An 18721-nucleotide genomic window follows, 5' to 3' on the forward strand; every position below is an offset into this window, starting at 1 on the left:
AGCTAAGATAACCTCTACTGAAAAAACTACAAAACTAACCTGAAACCTTAAACGGAGACACGGGGAGACAACACAGACGAACCAGCAACAAGCAGGAGAAAACAAAGGGCTCATATACACAAAAGAGCCATCAGGGAATGAGAAAAGGGAGACACAGCAGGATTCATTGGACATAACCAGACAAGGGGAAGCAAAAGTAGACACACTAACGTAGGACATGGCACTGTCAAAATAAAACAGGAAGTGAACACAGAGACACAATACTAACACAGTACAGAGGGAACACAGAAACCAAAACCTCAGAACTAGAAAATCTTAATCAGAATGAAATTGTAACAAAAGACAATAACAATTAAAACAAAACCACTGAGTCCACAGACTCGGGACATACATCGGCTCAAACTGTGGTCATAAATATTTTGTACTTGTAAATCTGACTGTGGAGTTGTGAACTGAGTTTTGTAACATTGTGAAACAAAATATCTGGAAAGTTCATGTTTTTGCGTTCATTGATTTGTGTGTGTAAAAATGTAAAAATGTAATAAATGTAAGAAATATTAGAACTACTTTTGCTGACACAAAGTTTGGCGAGCACTGCAAGTTGTCCCTTTAAACCAGTCACTGATATAAAGAGAGCACCTTGTTCCAGGGCATCTGAGCATGGAGGGAAAGCTTTATGCAGGAGATGGTAAGAGCTGTTGGGACTAAAGAAACTGAGCAGAAAACTACAGACATCTGGAAACTGTGTTGTTAATTCTCAGTGGGATCAGCAGGACTAGCAAAGCTCCACCATGACAGTCATCTGATTGACTGAACCCATCCAAACATCACTTCATGGACCTTTAGCTTGTGTCTGTGTGTGGACAGACATAACATGAGCTAATTATACATTACTCCTCCACAGAGTGGACCAGCAGAGAGCAGAGGTTTCCACTGGTCAGTCTGCACAGCAACATCAAACACACCTGGACTCTGTGGTTATGGTTTGTAGTACTACGTTTACATTTGTTCTTTTCAGTCACCTCTATGCTGCACTTTGTGGACCAGAGGATTGTCAGTGTGTCCAACATAAGTCAGAGTTTGGGCTCCATGATTTCAGTCAGATTGGGGTGACTGTAGCTCAGGAGGGGAGCAGGTCAGCTACTAGTTAGGTTTGTGAATCAAACCCTGGCTGGCAAATGTACTGGGTAACGTACTAAACCCAAGCTGCCCTCTGATGCATCCATCAGAGTGTGAAAGAAAGTATTTAAGCATAGAACAATGTGCTTGGTTGAATGAGGCATGTTGTATAAAAAGCTTTGTGTGCACAGAGTATCAAAGAGAGCTATATAAGAACCAGTCCATTTACCACTGGGTAATTCATATAGTCTTCTTTTCCAGCGGCTGGAGGACAACATCACCATGTTTGTGAAGAACGAGCTGAAGAAGATCCAGAAGCTTCTGAGTCCAGATCACCCAGAAACTTTAAAGAGCCAGATGGAGGATGAGGAGATGTTTGAAGGAGAGGATGAAGATGAAAGAAAGAGCTGCAGAGAAGCATTTCTGAAGATCACACTCCACTTCTTGAGGAGACTTAAGCAGCATGAGATGGCTGACCATCTGCAGAGCAGTAAGAGAATTTCTCTAAAGACTGAATATTGATCTTTCCTAATAGCTCAAGAAATGGACCAATAGACATTCATCCTTTCAGGGTACTGAAAGGCTATGATATTTATTATATAATATTTGTTTCTGAATTTCTTACCTTCAGAAATATTTGCTCCACTCTGTAAACGAGAACTTAAAGCCCAACTGAAGAAGAAGTTCCAGTGTGTGTTTGAGGGCATCGCTAAAGCAGGAAGCCCAACCCTCCTGAATCAGATCTACACAGAGCTCTACATCACAGAGGGAGGGACTGCAGAGGTCAATGAGGAACATGAGGTCAGACAGATTGAAACAGCATCCAGGAAACCAGACAGACCAGAAACAACAATCAGACAAGAAGACATCTTTAAAGCCTCACCTGGAAGAGACGAACCAATCAGAACAGTGCTGACAAAGGGAGTGGCTGGCATTGGGAAAACAGTCTTAACACAGAAATACAGCCTGGACTGGGCTGAAGACAAAGCCAACCAGGACATCCAGTTCATATTTCCATTCACTTTCAGAGAGCTGAATGTGCTGAAAGAGGAAAAGTTCAGCTTGGTGGAGCTTGTTCATCACTTCTTTAATCAAACTAACGAATCAGGAATCTGCAGGCTTGAAGACTTCCAGGTTGTGTTCATACTTGATGGTCTGGATGAGTGTCGACTTCATTTGGACTTCAACAAAACTAAAATCCTGACTGAAACAAGAAAGTCCACCTCATTGGATGAGCTGCTGACAAACCTCATCAGAGGGAACCTGCTCCCTTCTGCTCGCCTTTGGATAACAACACGACCTGCAGCAGCCAATCAGATCCCTCCTCAGTGTGTCGACATGGTGACAGAGGTCAGAGGGTTCACTGACCCACAGAAGGAGGAGTACTTCAGGAAGAGATTCAGAGATGAGGAGCAGGCCAGCAGGATCATCTCCCACATCAAGAAAGCTCGAAGCCTCCACATCATGTGTCACATCCCAGTCTTCTGCTGGATCACTGCTACAGTTCTGGAGGATGTGCTGGAAACCAGAGAGGGAGGAGAGCTGCCCAAGACCCTGACTGAGATGTACATCCACTTCCTGGTGGTTCAGGCCAAAGTGAAGAGGATCAAATATGATGGAGGAGCTGAGACAGATCCACACTGGAGTCCAGAGAGCAGGAAGATGATTGAGTCACTGGGAAAACTGGCTTTTGATCAGCTGCAGAAAGGAAACCTGATCTTCTATGAACCAGACCTGACCGAGTGTGGCATCGATATCAGAGCAGCCTCAGTGTACTCAGGAGTGTTCACACAGATCTTTAAAGAGGAGAAACAACTGTACCAGAACAAGGTGTTCTGCTTTGTTCATCTCAGTGTTCAGGAGTTTCTGGCTGCTCTTCATGTCCACCTGACCTTCATCAACTCTGGACTCAATCTGCTGGAAGAGCAACAAACAAGCTCTCAGACAGAGAAATACTTCTACCAGTGTGCTGTGAACAAGGCCTTACAGAGCCCCAATGGACACCTGGACTTGTTCCTTCGTTTTCTCTTGGGTCTGAAGACTAATCAAACTCGTTTGCAAGGCCTCATGACACAAACAGGAAGTAGCTCAAAGACCAATCAAAAAGCAGTTCAGTACATCAAGAAGAAGCTCAGTAAGAATCTGTCTGCAGAGAAAAGCATCAATCTGTTTCACTGTCTGAATGAACTGAATGATCGTTCTCTACTGGAGGAGATCCAACAGTCCCTGAGATCAGGACGTCTCTCCACAGATAAACTGTCTCCTGCTCAGTGGTCAGCTCTGGTCTTCATCTTACTGTCATCAGAAAAAGATCTGGATGTGTTTGACCTGAATAAATACTCTGCTTCAGAGGAGGCTCTTCTGAGGCTGCTGCCAGTGGTCAAAGCCTCTAAAAAAGTTCTGTAAGTTATAAAGTTTTTATTATTTAATTTGGTTGGTATGTTATGAAAAACACACTGCCATGAACTTCTGTTTTGTTTTTGTCAAAATCATTGTAATATAATCACTGTACCTTTATATACATGCGACTTAATGCTGCTGCCCTCTTGTGGCTAAAGTGTAATTATGTTCTTGTTATTAGGGAGGATTTGAGAGTAAGGCTACGTTCACACTGCAGGCGAAAGCGCATCAAATCCGATTTTTTTGACCCTATGCGACCCATATCCGATCATGCTATGACAGTGTGAACGGCGTAAATCCGATATTTTCAAATCCGATCTGGGTCACTTTCGTATGTGGTACTGAATCCGATACATATCCGATGTTTTAGAAAGCGACTGCTGTTTGAATGGTCAAGTCGCATTAAATCCGTCTTTTACGTCACCAACACAAGACAGACGCCAATTATCAGCGCCCGATAAGACATCGCAAACGCTTCCTGACCATCTCGTGTAGATGTCAGTGAAACTGTTGGGAAGACAACATTGGAGAAACGTGAACATTTTATTTGTACTGTATAATCTGCAGATTCTGACAGAAATCTGCAGCTATCCTTTGAAGCACCGCTCCTCTAAAACAGCAATAAGGATCATTATTAGGTTATCTACATTATTATGTAAATAACAAAATAACTTAAAGCAAAAATTGGGAAACGTAAAGTCCGAAGTCTTCATATTTGTCACGGTCTGGGGGGCAGACCGTGGGGGATGTTGGAGAAAGGACCCAAACGCTGGACTTAATGAAATGAACAGTGGGTTTATTTACAGTGAGGTAAATGTACACCACACATTGAATCTCCAAAAGTGCTCCCTCGACTCCCGTGACGTGTCTTCTCCCAGTGCTGGTATCCCGTGCTCTCTGCCCCTGTGCCTTCACACACCCCGTGTGTCTTGCAGTCCTGTGTTCCACTCTCCTGAGGAAAAAACACAGACACAGCCGTTATGGCACCAACTCCAGCAGGCATACACTGACCAGCACTACAAACACTGACATGGAGTCTAACTCAACGATCCTGCGCCGGAGGAAGCTCCATCGCTCTGTTAAGTAGCTCCCCCGACGATCCTGATCAGAAGCAGGTGTGTGGTAAGCTAGGCGTGACCAGCAGCTGGCAGGGCCACACCCATCAGGCCTGCAGGTGGCTGTCCTTCATCCTCCAGCCTCACACACATACACACACCAGCATTGAACACAAGAACACAGTGCAGCAAACATACATCCAATACACTAATAACAATAAAGGTCCACACTGTTCACGAACCCCGAGTCCCCGGAACCGGGTCCGTGACAATATTAAGGGTCATCTGTCAAACAATATTCTTTGCTCTGGGTCTAAACAGAGCGCGTTGTGTGTGAAGTCTTCTTTTGCGCATGCAAATGCACAAATGCGTCCTTCATTTCCCCGAATTTGAAGGATTCGTCGGGTGTGTCCTTCGTGGCCCACCATATCCCAGAATTCATAGCGCGGCCCAGCCAAATTTCAGCTGCCAACAATGGCGGCAGCTACTAAGTTTTCAAATTACTCTTATTAATCTTTCTGGGTCACAAAATAAACTTTTAACATATTTTCAGGCGAGAAAGTAGCTGTGTAAACTTCAAATATCTGCTTGGTTTATCAAGACATCGCATATTTGCAAAAGTGTGCCGACGTTTTCGGAGACGTCTGTTCCCCACCCGCTCGCTAGCAAGCCGGGGGGTTCAATGGTCACTCCAGCCGGCGAGAGCAGCGGACGCCCGGCTTCATCGTTTTCAGACCCCGCTCTTTCGCTACTCAGGTTAAACATGATATATAAGTCACTCGGATAACTTAAAAATGTAATTGTTTGCCTTTTTTCTGTGTTTTATTTGTTCCGGAGTAAATCGGTTTGGCTGAGATCAAAGTTCCTCCGGGATTTTCACACAGCTGAATAAACGTTAAACAGGAAACTGATTAAACAGAAGTGTGAGACGGTCGAGAATTTACGCCAGTGTCCTGTTATATTTTAGATAGCAAGGAGCAGACGGCCGAGTTTATTAAACTCCACCGACACAGCGGTGACGCAAATCTGAAGGCTAGACCGTCCCATTTCACAGCCTCGCACTTCCAGCCTTTTCGGTCTTTGAAGGACCCGGCCCACGTAGACCGCGAATACCGGGTCCTCCGAAGGATGCAGCCGACGTTTTGGGACACAGCTAGTGTGCGATGTTCTTTCAGTGTTGCACTTTGTAGACGCTCCCTGAGCACTGGTCTCACAGCCAGCTGCACATAGAGACCAGTGTTGTTAGTCCAGGTCAGAAGATGACTTGTTGGAATGAAAATGAGCTTGTAGTTTGTCTGCTTTAATAATGTGACTGGAAAAAGGTGTTGGACTTCAAATATGTCCATTTCTTTCACACTTCACCTTTAAAAGTGAAGCCTTGTGGTTCCTGGAAGGAAAAACACGACTTTTTCAAGTCTTTGTCCTGTTTTTATGATAAATGTACGACTTTAATGTGAAACATTCAGAGTTTTTTCTCTTGTTGTGTTTGTTTGAAGCTGCTTCCTGTTGGCTTCAGCTGTTTGGAGTTTCCATTTTCTAAACTTCTACATTCTGAACCTTCTTCAGCTCTGAACAGATGATGAAACACTGAATGATTTCAAGCTCACACTTTGTCTAATAAACTTACATCTTTCATTCTTTATACAGATTGTGGGGCTGTGGTTTGTCAGAGATCAGCTGTGATTATCTGGCAGCAGCACTGAAGTCCAACCCCTCCCATCTGAGACAGCTGGACCTGAGCTGCAACTACAAGCTGCAGGATTCAGGAGTGAAGCATCTGTGTGGTTTCCTGGAGAGTCCAGGATGTGGACTTGAAACTCTGGGGTCAGTCAGCATGTTTTAGTTGTGCTGAGATGAATATGATGTGAAAGTTGTGCTGACACTAAACTGCAGACATCAGGCTGATATTATACTGATCCACACTGAGGATCTTCATGGTAAAGTCTGTTTTCTTCTTCTCTGGTTTAGTCCATTGACTGCAGCAGAACAATGTTCACATTTCAAACCTTCAAAGAAGAAGAAAAATCCTCCACTGGATAATTCACTGTGAAACTCTCCAACTCTTCATTCCACCTTAAAGTCTGTCTGACACTGAAATCCAAAGCAAAATGTGCGTTTGCTTTACAGACAGCAGTCCAACACAAACATACACACATCATCCAAAACACAGTCCAACATCCAAATCTCCTCCACTGCCAGCATGAATGATGGGAAAGAGAAGGAGGAACACTCTGACATTCAGGGTTAGAATGAGTTTCATGAAGCAGACTGTGAAGATCAAAGCTGCATTAGAAAGCTTACATGAATGAATGAGTGGACAGAAGTGGACAGAGATCATCTGAAGCACTTCAAAGGCTTTAAATCAGCACATTTCTCTTTATTCTTTATCAACTTTGTTAGTTTCTCTCAGTTTTCTGTGGAATGAAGCTAACAGCAGGCTAATAAGATGCTGACCAATAGGTTTCTATTAAAGGTTGTAATTTGTATATGAAAAAGTGCTTTGGCTCAGCAGGGATCAGCTTACAGGTAGAATACAGCTGCTGGGTGGGATTAGCATGTCATAGCTATCTACCAAACTGCTAACTGGGGGATTTCAGGCCATCTATGGATCATTTTTGCTAACTGTTTATTCAGCTTAGGCTCACAGGGCTGCAGCCTGTGCCCTAGCTGTCATAGGGCAAGAGGCGTGGTCCACCTGCACAGGTGAGCAGTCCATCACAGGGCCAACAGAGAGAGACAGAGAAGCACTCTCTCACATCCACACCTACAGCCAATTTAGAAGCACCAATGAACCTAAGCAGCATTTCATTGGACTGTGGGAGAACATCCAACCTCCACAGAAAGGCCAACAAGCTTCAACCTACAACCTTCTTGCTTTAAGGCACTAGTGCGAACCACTTTTCCCCATTTCAGCCCAAATCCTGCATCTTCCTGTTTCTGACTCCAGGCCAGCTCCACTAAAACTTTCTCATCAGACACTGCCACCTAGTGGAGGAAGTCTTAGTCCCATTTGAAGCTCCAGATGACAGTTAGTTCCTTTACAAAGAGGTGGAGGTGGTGGGGCCACAGCACCATCATCACTGAGTGCCATAGGACACTTAACCTTTGTTTCCATATGCTGGGAACTTCCTGTTGTTCCAAGGAGGACTGGAAAATGTGTGAAAATCTCCCAGTCAGTTCCTCACAGCACACTTCAATCATTTCCCTCCCACAGCATCAGGACCAGGGCTTTTTCTCTCTTTGGTCCCACTAAGAGATTTCCACACAAACACCTCATCAGTGGGACTCTCAGAGCTACCAGCCCTTTGCTACAATCACAAAGCTCTTCATTGAAATCAATGATATCAAAGCTGGAATCAAATGAGTCCAAGTCTTCTGCTGATTCAGCATCACATTCATCTTTGCTCCTTGTTCTGCATCCCCACCATGGACTTCATTCCTTTCCAAGCCAGCCTTGAGTGTCCTTTATTCAGCTCATCCTCTGCTTTACTTTTACACCTGATTTTAGCTGCTTTATCTCTCTTTCAACAAGTTTCTGTGCCTCAATCTTTTTCTTCTCTCCCTCATAACAAGACAGCTTCTTCTGCCTGAGAACATGTTGGAGTGATTTACTAATCCAGGGCTGCTTATTGGGGAAAATGCTTCCTGTTTCCAAAGTAATCCCCATTTTTCCCAGAAAGAAATGTAAGTAGAAATCGATGATCTAAGTGAGAACATGAGCCTTTAACAATAGCAGCAAAATATCTCTCCAATCTCAATACTCCCTCTCTCGACCTCTGGAACACCAGAGGTCACAATACATTGTGTTGGGTCACTCCTCGGCCCACTCAGCTGCTTCCATGTCCATCCATGGCATCATGGACATCGGGGTCACCACTCCCGCTCTGACCCTCTCTAGCCGTCCTCTGGCTCAGCAAATCAGACAACCTCATGTCATCTAAGTGGCCCAGTAATAAACACCAGCTCCCCCTCGAGAACACTCCATGCGTAAGATTAGGTTTTTTCTGCGTCCCTCTCTTGTGGTCCATCATGCCTCGGGCCTCCAGGATCCTCACCCCCCTGTGGTCGCCGAGATCTTGTGTAAAGCAAACCAAACACCTTTTCCTGCACCTCCCTAACTTATCATCTTTGGGACTCTTTAATCAAAAGCCTGATCCTAATTATCTTCTTGACTTATTGACTTGTATTTATATATATTCTTCAACGTTACTCATCATTTTAAAACTCTTAAAACGCTGCTTTCACGTCCCTGCATGCGTTTCCTGTCGCTTGCCTTATCTAATCATCAACATCCTGTACACAGAAGTCTCGCTGCTGCAAGGCCTCCACTCTGACCTAGAATCTCCTTTCACAAGAAAATCATTATAAGCGCCTATTCTACTAAAAGATCCAAAACAAACAACCACTTTAATCAATTAAGTTTAAACATATAAGCAATTACTCCTGCATACATTTTATCACAGCTAAACGCTGCCTTGAAACAACTCCTGTGTGTTAACACTAACTTCATTTTAAAACTCACATTTCCTATGTTATAGCCTGTTTTTGGTACAGCCTTTTTATTTCATCTTGCTCCTTTGATGTAACAATACCTTCTCATTCTAGTTTATCAGACTTAACCAAAATATATGCTTTCCTTCCTTTGGTCCTTCTCTAAAGCAAGAAACTCCTATTCAGTTCCTCTTTTCTGTCACTTGTTACAGGGCCAGCTCAAGTTCAGTTAAACGCTAAATTAATTTGAGGCCTTTTGCCTGGAATCAATACTGTCATGTGTGTTTATGGACTCTATATGTCTGTAAGCGTGTGCAATCCTTCAATAACTCATATCATCCTCACAGTAGATTGGCTAATCATAGCGCTAGCCAAAGGCTCGTGACCCACAAGAGACGAATTGAGCCACAACTCCCTTAAAGGCACAAAATGCAATATGTATAAAAAGTCATTTCTACGTATAAGCTCTCCCCTTTATCCTAAAAATAAATCTATGTAATATCTGTATGTGTGTCTTCTATTCATTAATGTAATTGTCAGTTATTTTCTCTCTTTATTTTACCTTCTTTTTGTTTACCTCTTTGTTTGTGACGTGGACATCCCTAAACCATCCTGAGTTCCGGCTTCAATTTCAACCCAATTGTACCCTCTATTCTCGCAGTCGAACTCGTCTGGGCTTCACCTTCCCACTGGCCCCTGTGCCCTTCTCTTAGTGTCCTTTGTTGTCTTGTGATCCCCAGCAAACACAGTCTGTTTCTTCTCTGTTTCTTCTCCGTTGCTCTTTTCAGTATTTTCCTTTTAGATTAAATCCCAGCCTGGCAAAATATCCCATTCAGTGTCTTTAAACAGTTATGTCACACTGTTCTTACCAGCCTGCAGTTCACCGTGCATTTTCCATCACGTGCTTTTCTTCCATGCTGCTGCTGGTATCGTCAGTGTAGTTTCAGTTGCACTGTCTTTTGCCTGCTGTTAATTCTTGAAGTCCACGATGTTCTGTCGGTCTTCATCAGGAGATTAACTGTCCTATGAGCTTCTTCTCAGGATCGGGACAAGTGGGAGGTCAAGCTGTAAAATTTTAAGCCAAAATCTGGCCTGTTTTCCTCCCAATTCTGTTAATCAATGGTTTTGTACTCAAGATTCTAGGTTGAAAGAAGTCCACCTGTATTGACACACTAAAGCATACAATTAATATCCTTTTCATTTCTTTTCTTAAAACCTCCATTTGCTTCATCTGCCTGGAGTTTAACTCGTATGTTTCTCTCTCTGTGTGCTCACTTGTCACAGTCAGTTCCTTTTATGGGCATGCAAAGTTCCTGTCACACACACCATTTCCTGTCAACCTTGCAGCTGCTCAGAACCATATTTTCTGTTTCTATCTCTCCTGTTTTGTTTTTTTTACAGGCTAATAAAACTCTTGTTTTACTAAGTCTTGATCTAAAACAATTCACCCTTATTTCACGCACACACTTCTAAATATACTAAATTCTTTGCGTTTGTCAGATCGTCTCACACACACACCGCCTTTTCTCTCACACTTCCACTTCTGCACTCACTCTACTATCAACTTTCATAGTGTTATTATTATTTATTATTTTGTACAAATCACACCCAATCACTCAAAACCTGCTACTCACAGCATTCACACACTTAAACTGTGACAAGAGTTGAGGAATATACTCACAACACGCTTTCCTAAGAGTATTTCAGACATGCCTTTCATAATCAGAAAGAGCAAGTCAAAGAAAACAATTGAAACCTCTATTAATTCTCACAGCACACACATAGAATAGAAAAAATAAAACACACCAGCATTTATTGCTGATGAGAGGTTACTCCTAAAAGTAATATGTTAGTCTTAAATATATACAGTGCACTCACTATATTTATATATCAAAACTCAGTCAATTACTATACATCCACTACGGCAACTCAAAACTTTATTTATAGCCCTCTAATGAACATAAATGGCGTCTTAAACACACACTCAACAATGTTTGCAGCAGTATTTGTAAAACCAACTGTGGTTTAAACAGTTCACTGCTGACTAATTTGCATTTTCACACTCACACACACACAGTCTAAAAATAGCTCCAGCACTGCCTCAGACTCCTTTCACACAGAGATCTCTTATTTTATATTACAAAGACGTCTTATATTTACAACCACTGTCACATCTGGCAGCTTTAGCGCCTAAACAATTTCGACAAATTTGAGTTAACGGTCCAACCGATAAAGTCCAACTTTTTTGTGATCAATTAACCAGTATCTGTCCAACAGTTTCTGGCCTCATCTCTAAAATCCCTAACTCAATTTAAAAGCGTCAACCAACCCAAACTTTGCCTGAAGCTCTATTTTTGGCATTTCACAGCCAAGGCTTACCCCGAAGTTTTAAGTTAAAGTTACACGCCCGAAGTCCAACTTCTGCTGGCCAAAAAAGCGCAGACTACCGTTCCAAACGGTAAGGAGACTCTAACTCCTAGTTATTCTGGAGTGCCCCAAGCTCCACAGTGACCAACTGACTATCCCTCTTCGAGGACAATGCCTAAGCGTCCTTGGCATTGGCAAGCGTTACCTCTGAGCACTGCGCTTCCTATCAGTCCAACTGACGTTCTTGAATAATTTATAATACTTTGGAACAACAGTAAAACAGCCAAAAAAGTGTAAGACTGAAGCAGGTCCAACCTTATAACCAATACGGGCTCAACCCCAAACAATAACCAAATTCCCTAATATACTAAAATCACTCAGCAGTCCAACTGCTTTCCACGGTCCAACCGTATTAAATCCTTTAGCGGTCCAACCGCATTCAATCATTTTTAGCAGTCCAACTGCATTAAATCCTCAGTACTGTCATGAGATTCTCATCAAAATCAAAGCAGACATTCCCCAGTAATTTCAGTGAGTAGACTTTAATTTGTAATGTCCAATTTGGCACACTTTGGAAATAATTCAACAGGTAGTGCCTTACCTTTGGATAAGCGGCTTAGAACAACAATGAGAAAAAGAGAGCTGATTATTAGCTCATCAAAACACAAAACAAAATCACAATGAATTATCGGTTAATTTCATTTAAAATAATTCATTAAGTATTTATGTACAATTCAAATTAGTTAATTACATATTTTGTTGGTTTGTTTTCTATTTTAATTATTTTACTGACACGTTTAATGAATTATTTAATGATGTATTTATTTAATTCACGTTGCTACTCCTGGCCCTGCATCGCTGTTCATAAATACATTTTATTTGTCAGCTTCACCCATCAAAGTCAGGGGGCGGGGTTAATGCTGATCAAGTCAACACCATTGCTTTGGTCTGGTGGGCGTTCTTTTAGTGGGCTTTTCTCAATACTAAGTAGGCCTACACACCAGGGTTTGGACATGTGTGGACCCAAACTATACTTAAACTTTACCCTTTTTTGTGTGTCACCAAATACACTTTAATATTTTCTAGACAAGAATGTAGTGGCATAATCTTTAAGCTCTTTTGGCTCCAAACAGAAGTGACAGACTTGAGCAGGGTTCATTTAAAGGCTGACAGAAGTGGAGTGGTGACGGGGAGATGTTTGACAGGACAGTGTTTCAGCCTCCACAGGTTCATGTTGTGCTCCATCAGTCAGTGAAGATGAAGTCGGTGCTGATGAGGCTGTAGAGTGTGTGAGGGATGTGAATGAGGATGATGAAGATCTGATGATAGCAGATAAAAACAGGCTGCAGAGACTTTGAGCCATACAGGGCACACAGTGTGTGTACAGAACAGCTGAAATCATTATGGAGGCCTCACTGGGATATGGAAGCATCACAGTACAGCTTCAGTGAAGCATTAAAGTCTCTGATATGAGATGAGAAATGAAGCAGCCAGAGCTTTTTCATGAGTGGAAATCCACTGTGACTGTGAGCTGCTGCTACAGCCTCCAGATTAGCCAGCAGCTCATCCTGCTCAACATGGACCTGTGGTCAGAGTGTGTGCTGGATAATCCGGCCCAGGATGAGGCCAAACTGACATGGGATGAAATGTCTGTCACATAATTGAGCTTAGTGTAGTTTCATTTCTGCACAATTTAAAAACAACCAAAACTTTGTTCTGTCTTTTCTATGTTATACTGTAGACTTTCTTTGATACTGTGTCCAAAAGGAGCAGCTTTTACTTTGAAGGGGAGGCGTCTCTGTTTCCTCTTCAGGTTGGATGATGGAAGCAAATTAGTAGCTGTGTCCCAAAACGTCGGCTGCATCCTCCAGAGGCTGCATTTGAAGGCCGATTACGTCACAGCCAGGCGATGAAGGCTGTCCGTATTTGTCGACTCCTTCAAATGTGGCCGACAAATGCGTCCTTCATTTCCCCGAATTTGAAGGATTCGTCGGGTGTGTCCTTCGTGGCCCACCATATCCCAGAATTCATATCCCAGCCAAATTTCAGCTGCCAACAATGGCGGCAGCTACTAAGTTTTCAAATTACTCTTATTAATCTTTCTGGGTCACAAAATAAACTTTTAACATATTTTCAGGCGAGAAAGTAGCTGTGTAAACTTCAAATATCTGCTTGGTTTATCAAGACATCACATATTTGCAAAAGTGTGCCGACGTTTTCGGAGACGTCTGTTCCCCACCCGCTCGCTAGCAAGCCGGGGGGTTCAATGGTCACTCCAGCCGGCGAGAGCAGCGGACGCCCGGCTTCATCGTTTTCAGACCCCTGCTCTTTCACTACTCAGGTTAAACATGATATATAAGTCACTCGGATAACTTAAAAATGTAATTGTTTGCCTTTTTTCTGTGTTTTATTTGTTCCGGAGTAAATCGGTTTGGCTGAGATCAAAGTTCCTCCGGGATTTTCACACAGCTGAATAAACGTTAAACAGGAAACTGATTAAACAGAAGTGTGAGACGGTCGAGAATTTACGCCAGTGTCCTGTTATATTTTAGATAGCAAGGAGCAGACGGCCGAGTTTATTAAACTCCACCGAGACAGCGGTGACGCAAATCTGAAGGCTAGACCGTCCCATTTCACAGCCTCGCACTTCCAGCCTTTTCGATCTTTGAAGGACCCGGCCCACGTAGACCGCGAATACCGGGTCCTCCGAAGGATGCAGCCGACGTTTTGGGACAAAGCTAGTGTGCGATGTTCTTTCAGTGTTGCACTTTGTAGACGCTCCCTGAGCACTGGTCTCACAGCCAGCTGCACATAGAGACCAGTTTTGTTAGTCCAGGTCAGAAGATGACTTGTTGGAATGAAAATGAGCTTGTAGTTTGTCTGCTTTAATAATGTGACTGGAAAAAGGTGTTGGACTTCAAATATGTCCATTTCTTTCACACTTCACCTTTAAAAGTGAAGCCTTGTGGTTCCTGGAAGGAAAAACACGACTTTTTCAAGTCTTTGTCCTGTTTTTATGATAAATGTACGACTTTAATGTGAAACATTCAGAGTTTTTTCTCTTGTTGTGTTTGTTTGAAGCTGCTTCCTGTTGGCTTCAGCTGTTTGGAGTTTCCATTTTCTAAACTTCTACATTCTGAACCTTCTTCAGCTCTGAACAGATGATGAAACACTGAATGATTTCAAGCTCACACTTTGTCTAATAAACTTACATCTTTCATTCTTTATACAGATTGGAGAGCTGTGGTTTGTCAGAGATCAGCTGTGATTATCTGGCAGCAGCACTGAAGTCCAACCCCTCCCATCTGAGACAGCTGGACCTGAGCTACAACAACAACCTGCAGGATTCAGGAGTGAAGCATCTGTGTGGTTTCCTGGAGAGTCCAGGATGTGGACTTGAAACTCTGAGGTCAGTCAGCATGTTTTAGTTGTGCTGAGATGAATATGATGTGAAAGTTGTGCTGACACTAAACTGCAGACATCAGGCTGATATTATACTGATCCACACTGAGGATCTTCATGGTAAAGTCTGTTTTCTTCTTCTCTGGTTTAGTCCATTGACTGCAGCAGAACAATGTTCACATTTCAAACAGTGAGACTCAACGTATGGCCCGCGGCCCACACGCGGCCTGCCCACCTTTCCTGATTCAGAGAGAGGGGACCCTGATTAACTGTGTAGTGTTCTTCCTCACAGTTCTAAGTATCAGACACAACAATGAATAATCCACAGCTGACTGTCTTTAGCAGGTCAAAGGTCACGGCACACAGCAGGCAGTGGGAAATATTATAATTCTGATCATTTATCAGCACATATCCATATGTATAAAAACAAAGCTGACACTGTGAGACTTGATCAGAGGTGTGATCATCACAGCAGAGGCCTTTGTGTCAAAGTCACTGAGGATCAAACAGAAACACATGAAGCAGATTTTCCTGTTCTGGCTTTTTGTTGGGGGAAAACTCTGTAAAAAACCCAGGAGAAATAAAGACACAATGAGACAAAGTTACTTTCTTTATCAAACGTGTACACGGGTGAGCTGCTAAGAACAACTCACACCATGCACAGTGGCTTGGTAATTTTTATAGGCACAGAGCACAGAGACAGTGAGAACAGGATAACAAATAATAAACAGATAAAATAAAACAACTCCATATATGGTGCTAGTCTCGTCAGCAGAGAGCTAGGGAAGATAAAACAATCTAAAACAATGTGTCCCAGAAACAAGATGTGTTTGCTGGGAAAGTCTAAAAAGATAATTCTAAACTAATCTAACCATAGGCAAAGGGCAGACAAAAGGCATCTTTGTACATTTAAAAGAAGGTAAAGAAACATAGAAACATTTTTCCTGTAACATTCCCTCCTGTTTTAACTTATTTTAAATGTATACAACAATTGTCTGTGAAGGTTATTTATTAAGTATCTTAAGCAATTTTTTTAATTTTCAAAATGTCAGCATAGCAGAAATGGAAGTCATTTGGTCTAAAGAATAAAACAAAAGAAAATAATAAAAAGAAAAACATAGTAAATGAAAATCATAGTAAATGAAATAACAAGTGGAATAAACAAGAAAAAATAATAAAACTAAAACTACAAAAAATAAAGGATAAAAACTAAAATGAAAACTTTGTATTTAAAAATGATGAAAACCTAATATGTAAAATGAAAACTTCAAAAAATACAAGGATGAAAACCTTATATTTAAAATGATGCAAACCTTAAATTGAAAAATGTTGAAAACTTCATATTTAAAATGAAAACTTCAAAAAAAATAAAATAAAAGGATGAGAACTTCAAAAAATAAAAGGATGAAAACTTTATATTTAAAATGAAAAAGTTTATGTTTAAAACTGAAAACTTCAAGAAATAAAAGGATGAAAACTTTATATTTAAAATGAAAAAGTTTATGTTTAAAACTGAAAACTTCAAGAAATAAAAGGATGAAAACTTTATATTTAAAATGAAAAACTTTATGTTTAAAACTGAAAACTTCAAAAAATAAAAGGATGAAAACCTGCATAACCTACTAATGTTTTAATCAGTGCATGATCACTTGACAAGTCATTTTTAATCACCACGTCATTTATTAGCAGCTAGTACAAGTTCTCCTCTAACAGAATTGCAACGGGATGCTGGTCTTCTTCAGGCACGGCAACATAAGCAGTCATTGTAGTTGTTATCATCTTTGAAATCATTACTCTTAGGCATGGCAACACACACAACACTAATATGAGCAGTGCTATCATGATGAGACCTAGAAGGAAAAATGGCTTTGCTACAGCAGCCAGCCATGAACCGCTGAACAGCCAGTCCAGCCAGCCTTGTGCTGTAGCTGCTCCAGGTGTGTGGTCAGTGACATATTTTTGCAGAGCGGTCAAATTCTGCAAAGCTTCATAAATGTCTCCTCCAGCTTCGTATCCATCAGGGATAAAAGTGCAACATGTCTCACCTATGAGCTTGCAAACTCCTCCTTGTGATGCTGTTAGCAGGTCTAGTGTCAGTCTGTTCTGCAGCACCATCGTTCTGATGGCCTGCTGTTCTCCTGCTAAGGCAGTTCCCAGGGTCTTAGTCAAGTTGATGTGTCGTAGCAGAGCATATCGGTTGATTTCCACATGATCCCGCACCTCGGCAACTCCAATGCCGGGGATCAAGCTCTGTAAGAATTTCACTCCTCCTCCCCAGATGCGAAACTCTCCCGGCACTCCAGTGTCCACTGTAATGCCGAAAGAATTGGGTGAGGCGATGTCCACTTCACGTCTCTGCCGGCTGCTTGGGTGATGTGCAACACTTTGCATGAAGAAAACGTGATCTGATAATTGCACCAGGGCGCACAGACCCCCCCAACCTTCAGGGAGTGACAGATAAGCCTTATTGCCACATAGGAAGTACCAGTCAGCCAAAACTCTGGTTCCTCTACTGCTGGGTGCCGTCCGTGCACATCCTGTCTGGTACTGAGTCTTTGTTTGTAGTGGCATTCGGTAGCTGTAGTTTGAGCGACAGTTGAGGCTCATCAGCGTCGTGTTACTGGCACAGGTTTCGTTGAGTGAACAGTCCATACACTTCCTCTCGTTCCTCGGTGGGCAGAAAGTGTATATGTACTTACATAGGTGAGTAGGCAGCTCCCCCACTGCCCGCGATCCATTGTTCATCACACATACTGGCAGTTGTGATGCGTTCAGTTTGTTCAGTAGAATTACATCAGGCAGCGGGTCTGAGACTTGGGGCCAGGTCAGTAGGTAGGTCTGTCCGGAACAGTTCACATTTGTGAGTGACGATGACCTCCAGGTTGCTTTTGCTGGGATGCTGTAGTTGGCTTTGGACCAAAGAGTACCGTAGCCTGGATGTGTTGCCAGGCCCAACAGGCACCAACTGCGATCTTCAGGTATGCTGTACGGCCACAGGCCAGACGTCTGTGAGGATAGGGGCATATGGGTACATGCATAGCAGTCAGTTTTGTTATTCAAGTGAGCTGTAGTGTTCATAAACTGCCACCAGAAGTTAGTGGCGTAGCCATGGGGAAACTTGGTGTACTTTCCTTTGTCATACAGTGTCTGCCTTTTCTCCATATAGCGTGACTTGTTGTCCCTCACGGAAGCAAAGGTGAGGAGCCCGGCCATGGTCAGGGCCGCTGCAGTTGATAAGAGCCACCACGTCATGACGACGGAACACACCCTCCTGTCGCGAGTAGACCCCCCGGCCAGGAAAGCTGACCCCTCCACCGGGCGAGATCACAACAAGTGGGCAAGCCTGCCGTCAGCTGTGTTTAGATGGCTTCACTGACTCGCCTGCAGTGACTCTGATGGATCCAGGATGGTCGTTCCGCAATTTTGCAAGCGGTCGGTGTAGTGAGGAGGACTTGGTATGGCCCCTCCCACCTGGGTGTGCTCCAGTTTTTCCTTTGGAGCACCTTGATCAGAACCCAGTCACCGGGCTTTAGTCTGCAAGACACTGGAGAAACATCATCAGGTTGTTGATTATGTACAATGATCTCTTTGTTTTTATTAAAATTCCTGCCTTCTCCATGTCTGCTATCACTGGGCGAATGCCATGTCTAGCCTCAGTAGTGAGTGGGTATTGAGATATCAGTGGTCTGTGTTTTGAGAGAGGTTTTACTCTTACTTCATCTGCATTTTTTATAAGGCCTACATCAGCAGGGCCTGTAGACCAGAGAGTTTCAGGCAGCTGAGCTAGTGCCGCCTGGTGTCATTCAGTCAGTTGTGCGTGTGTTTCAGCGACATCGGTTAGGTGTACAGCAGGCCTGACTGTGACCAACCAACCCAGTGTGTATCGG

The 18721-nt window shown here is 42.8% G+C and overlaps 3 protein-coding genes across 3 annotated transcripts in view; 2 read left to right on the forward strand and 1 right to left on the reverse strand.

Annotated features, from left to right (window-relative positions):
- LOC147336396 (NACHT, LRR and PYD domains-containing protein 1b allele 2-like) overlaps window positions 1–18721 on the forward strand; it is a 198003-nt gene that overhangs the window by 80397 nt on the left and 98885 nt on the right. The gene's annotated exons all lie outside the window — the stretch shown is intronic.
- Window positions 1381–3525, forward strand: LOC147336399 (protein NLRC3-like). Its single transcript, XM_086287100.1, has 2 exons — window positions 1381–1609; window positions 1751–3525. Exons 1-2 carry the CDS (start codon window positions 1402–1404, stop codon window positions 3523–3525), a joined length of 1983 nt encoding a protein of 660 aa, XP_086143226.1. The 5' UTR covers window positions 1381–1401.
- LOC147336400 (uncharacterized) lies at window positions 16431–18422 on the reverse strand. Its single transcript, XM_086287058.1, has one exon. The coding sequence runs from the start codon at window positions 18084–18086 to the stop codon at window positions 16524–16526; it is 1563 nt and encodes a 520-aa protein (XP_086143184.1). The 5' UTR covers window positions 18087–18422; the 3' UTR covers window positions 16431–16523.

This window comes from Aulonocara sp. 'chitande type north' Nkhata Bay, linkage group LG3 (assembly GCF_057382095.1).
Source record: "Aulonocara sp. 'chitande type north' Nkhata Bay isolate Kocher_YH1m ecotype deep benthic linkage group LG3, A_spYH_male_GT1.1, whole genome shotgun sequence".
Taxonomy (NCBI): domain Eukaryota; kingdom Metazoa; phylum Chordata; class Actinopteri; order Cichliformes; family Cichlidae; genus Aulonocara; species Aulonocara sp. 'chitande type north' Nkhata Bay.

Bases quoted from the DNA above. Each gene is read 5' to 3' on its own strand.
- LOC147336399 (XM_086287100.1), top strand. From the start codon at position 1,402: ATGTTTGTGAAGAACGAGCTGAAGAAGATCCAGAAGCTTCTGAGTCCA. The intron at 1,610-1,750 runs GTAAGAGAATTT...TCTTACCTTCAG, and splicing joins GGCTGACCATCTGCAGAGCA to AAATATTTGCTCCACTCTGT.
- LOC147336400 (XM_086287058.1), bottom strand. From the start codon at position 18,086: ATGACGTGGTGGCTCTTATCAACTGCAGCGGCCCTGACCATGGCCGGG.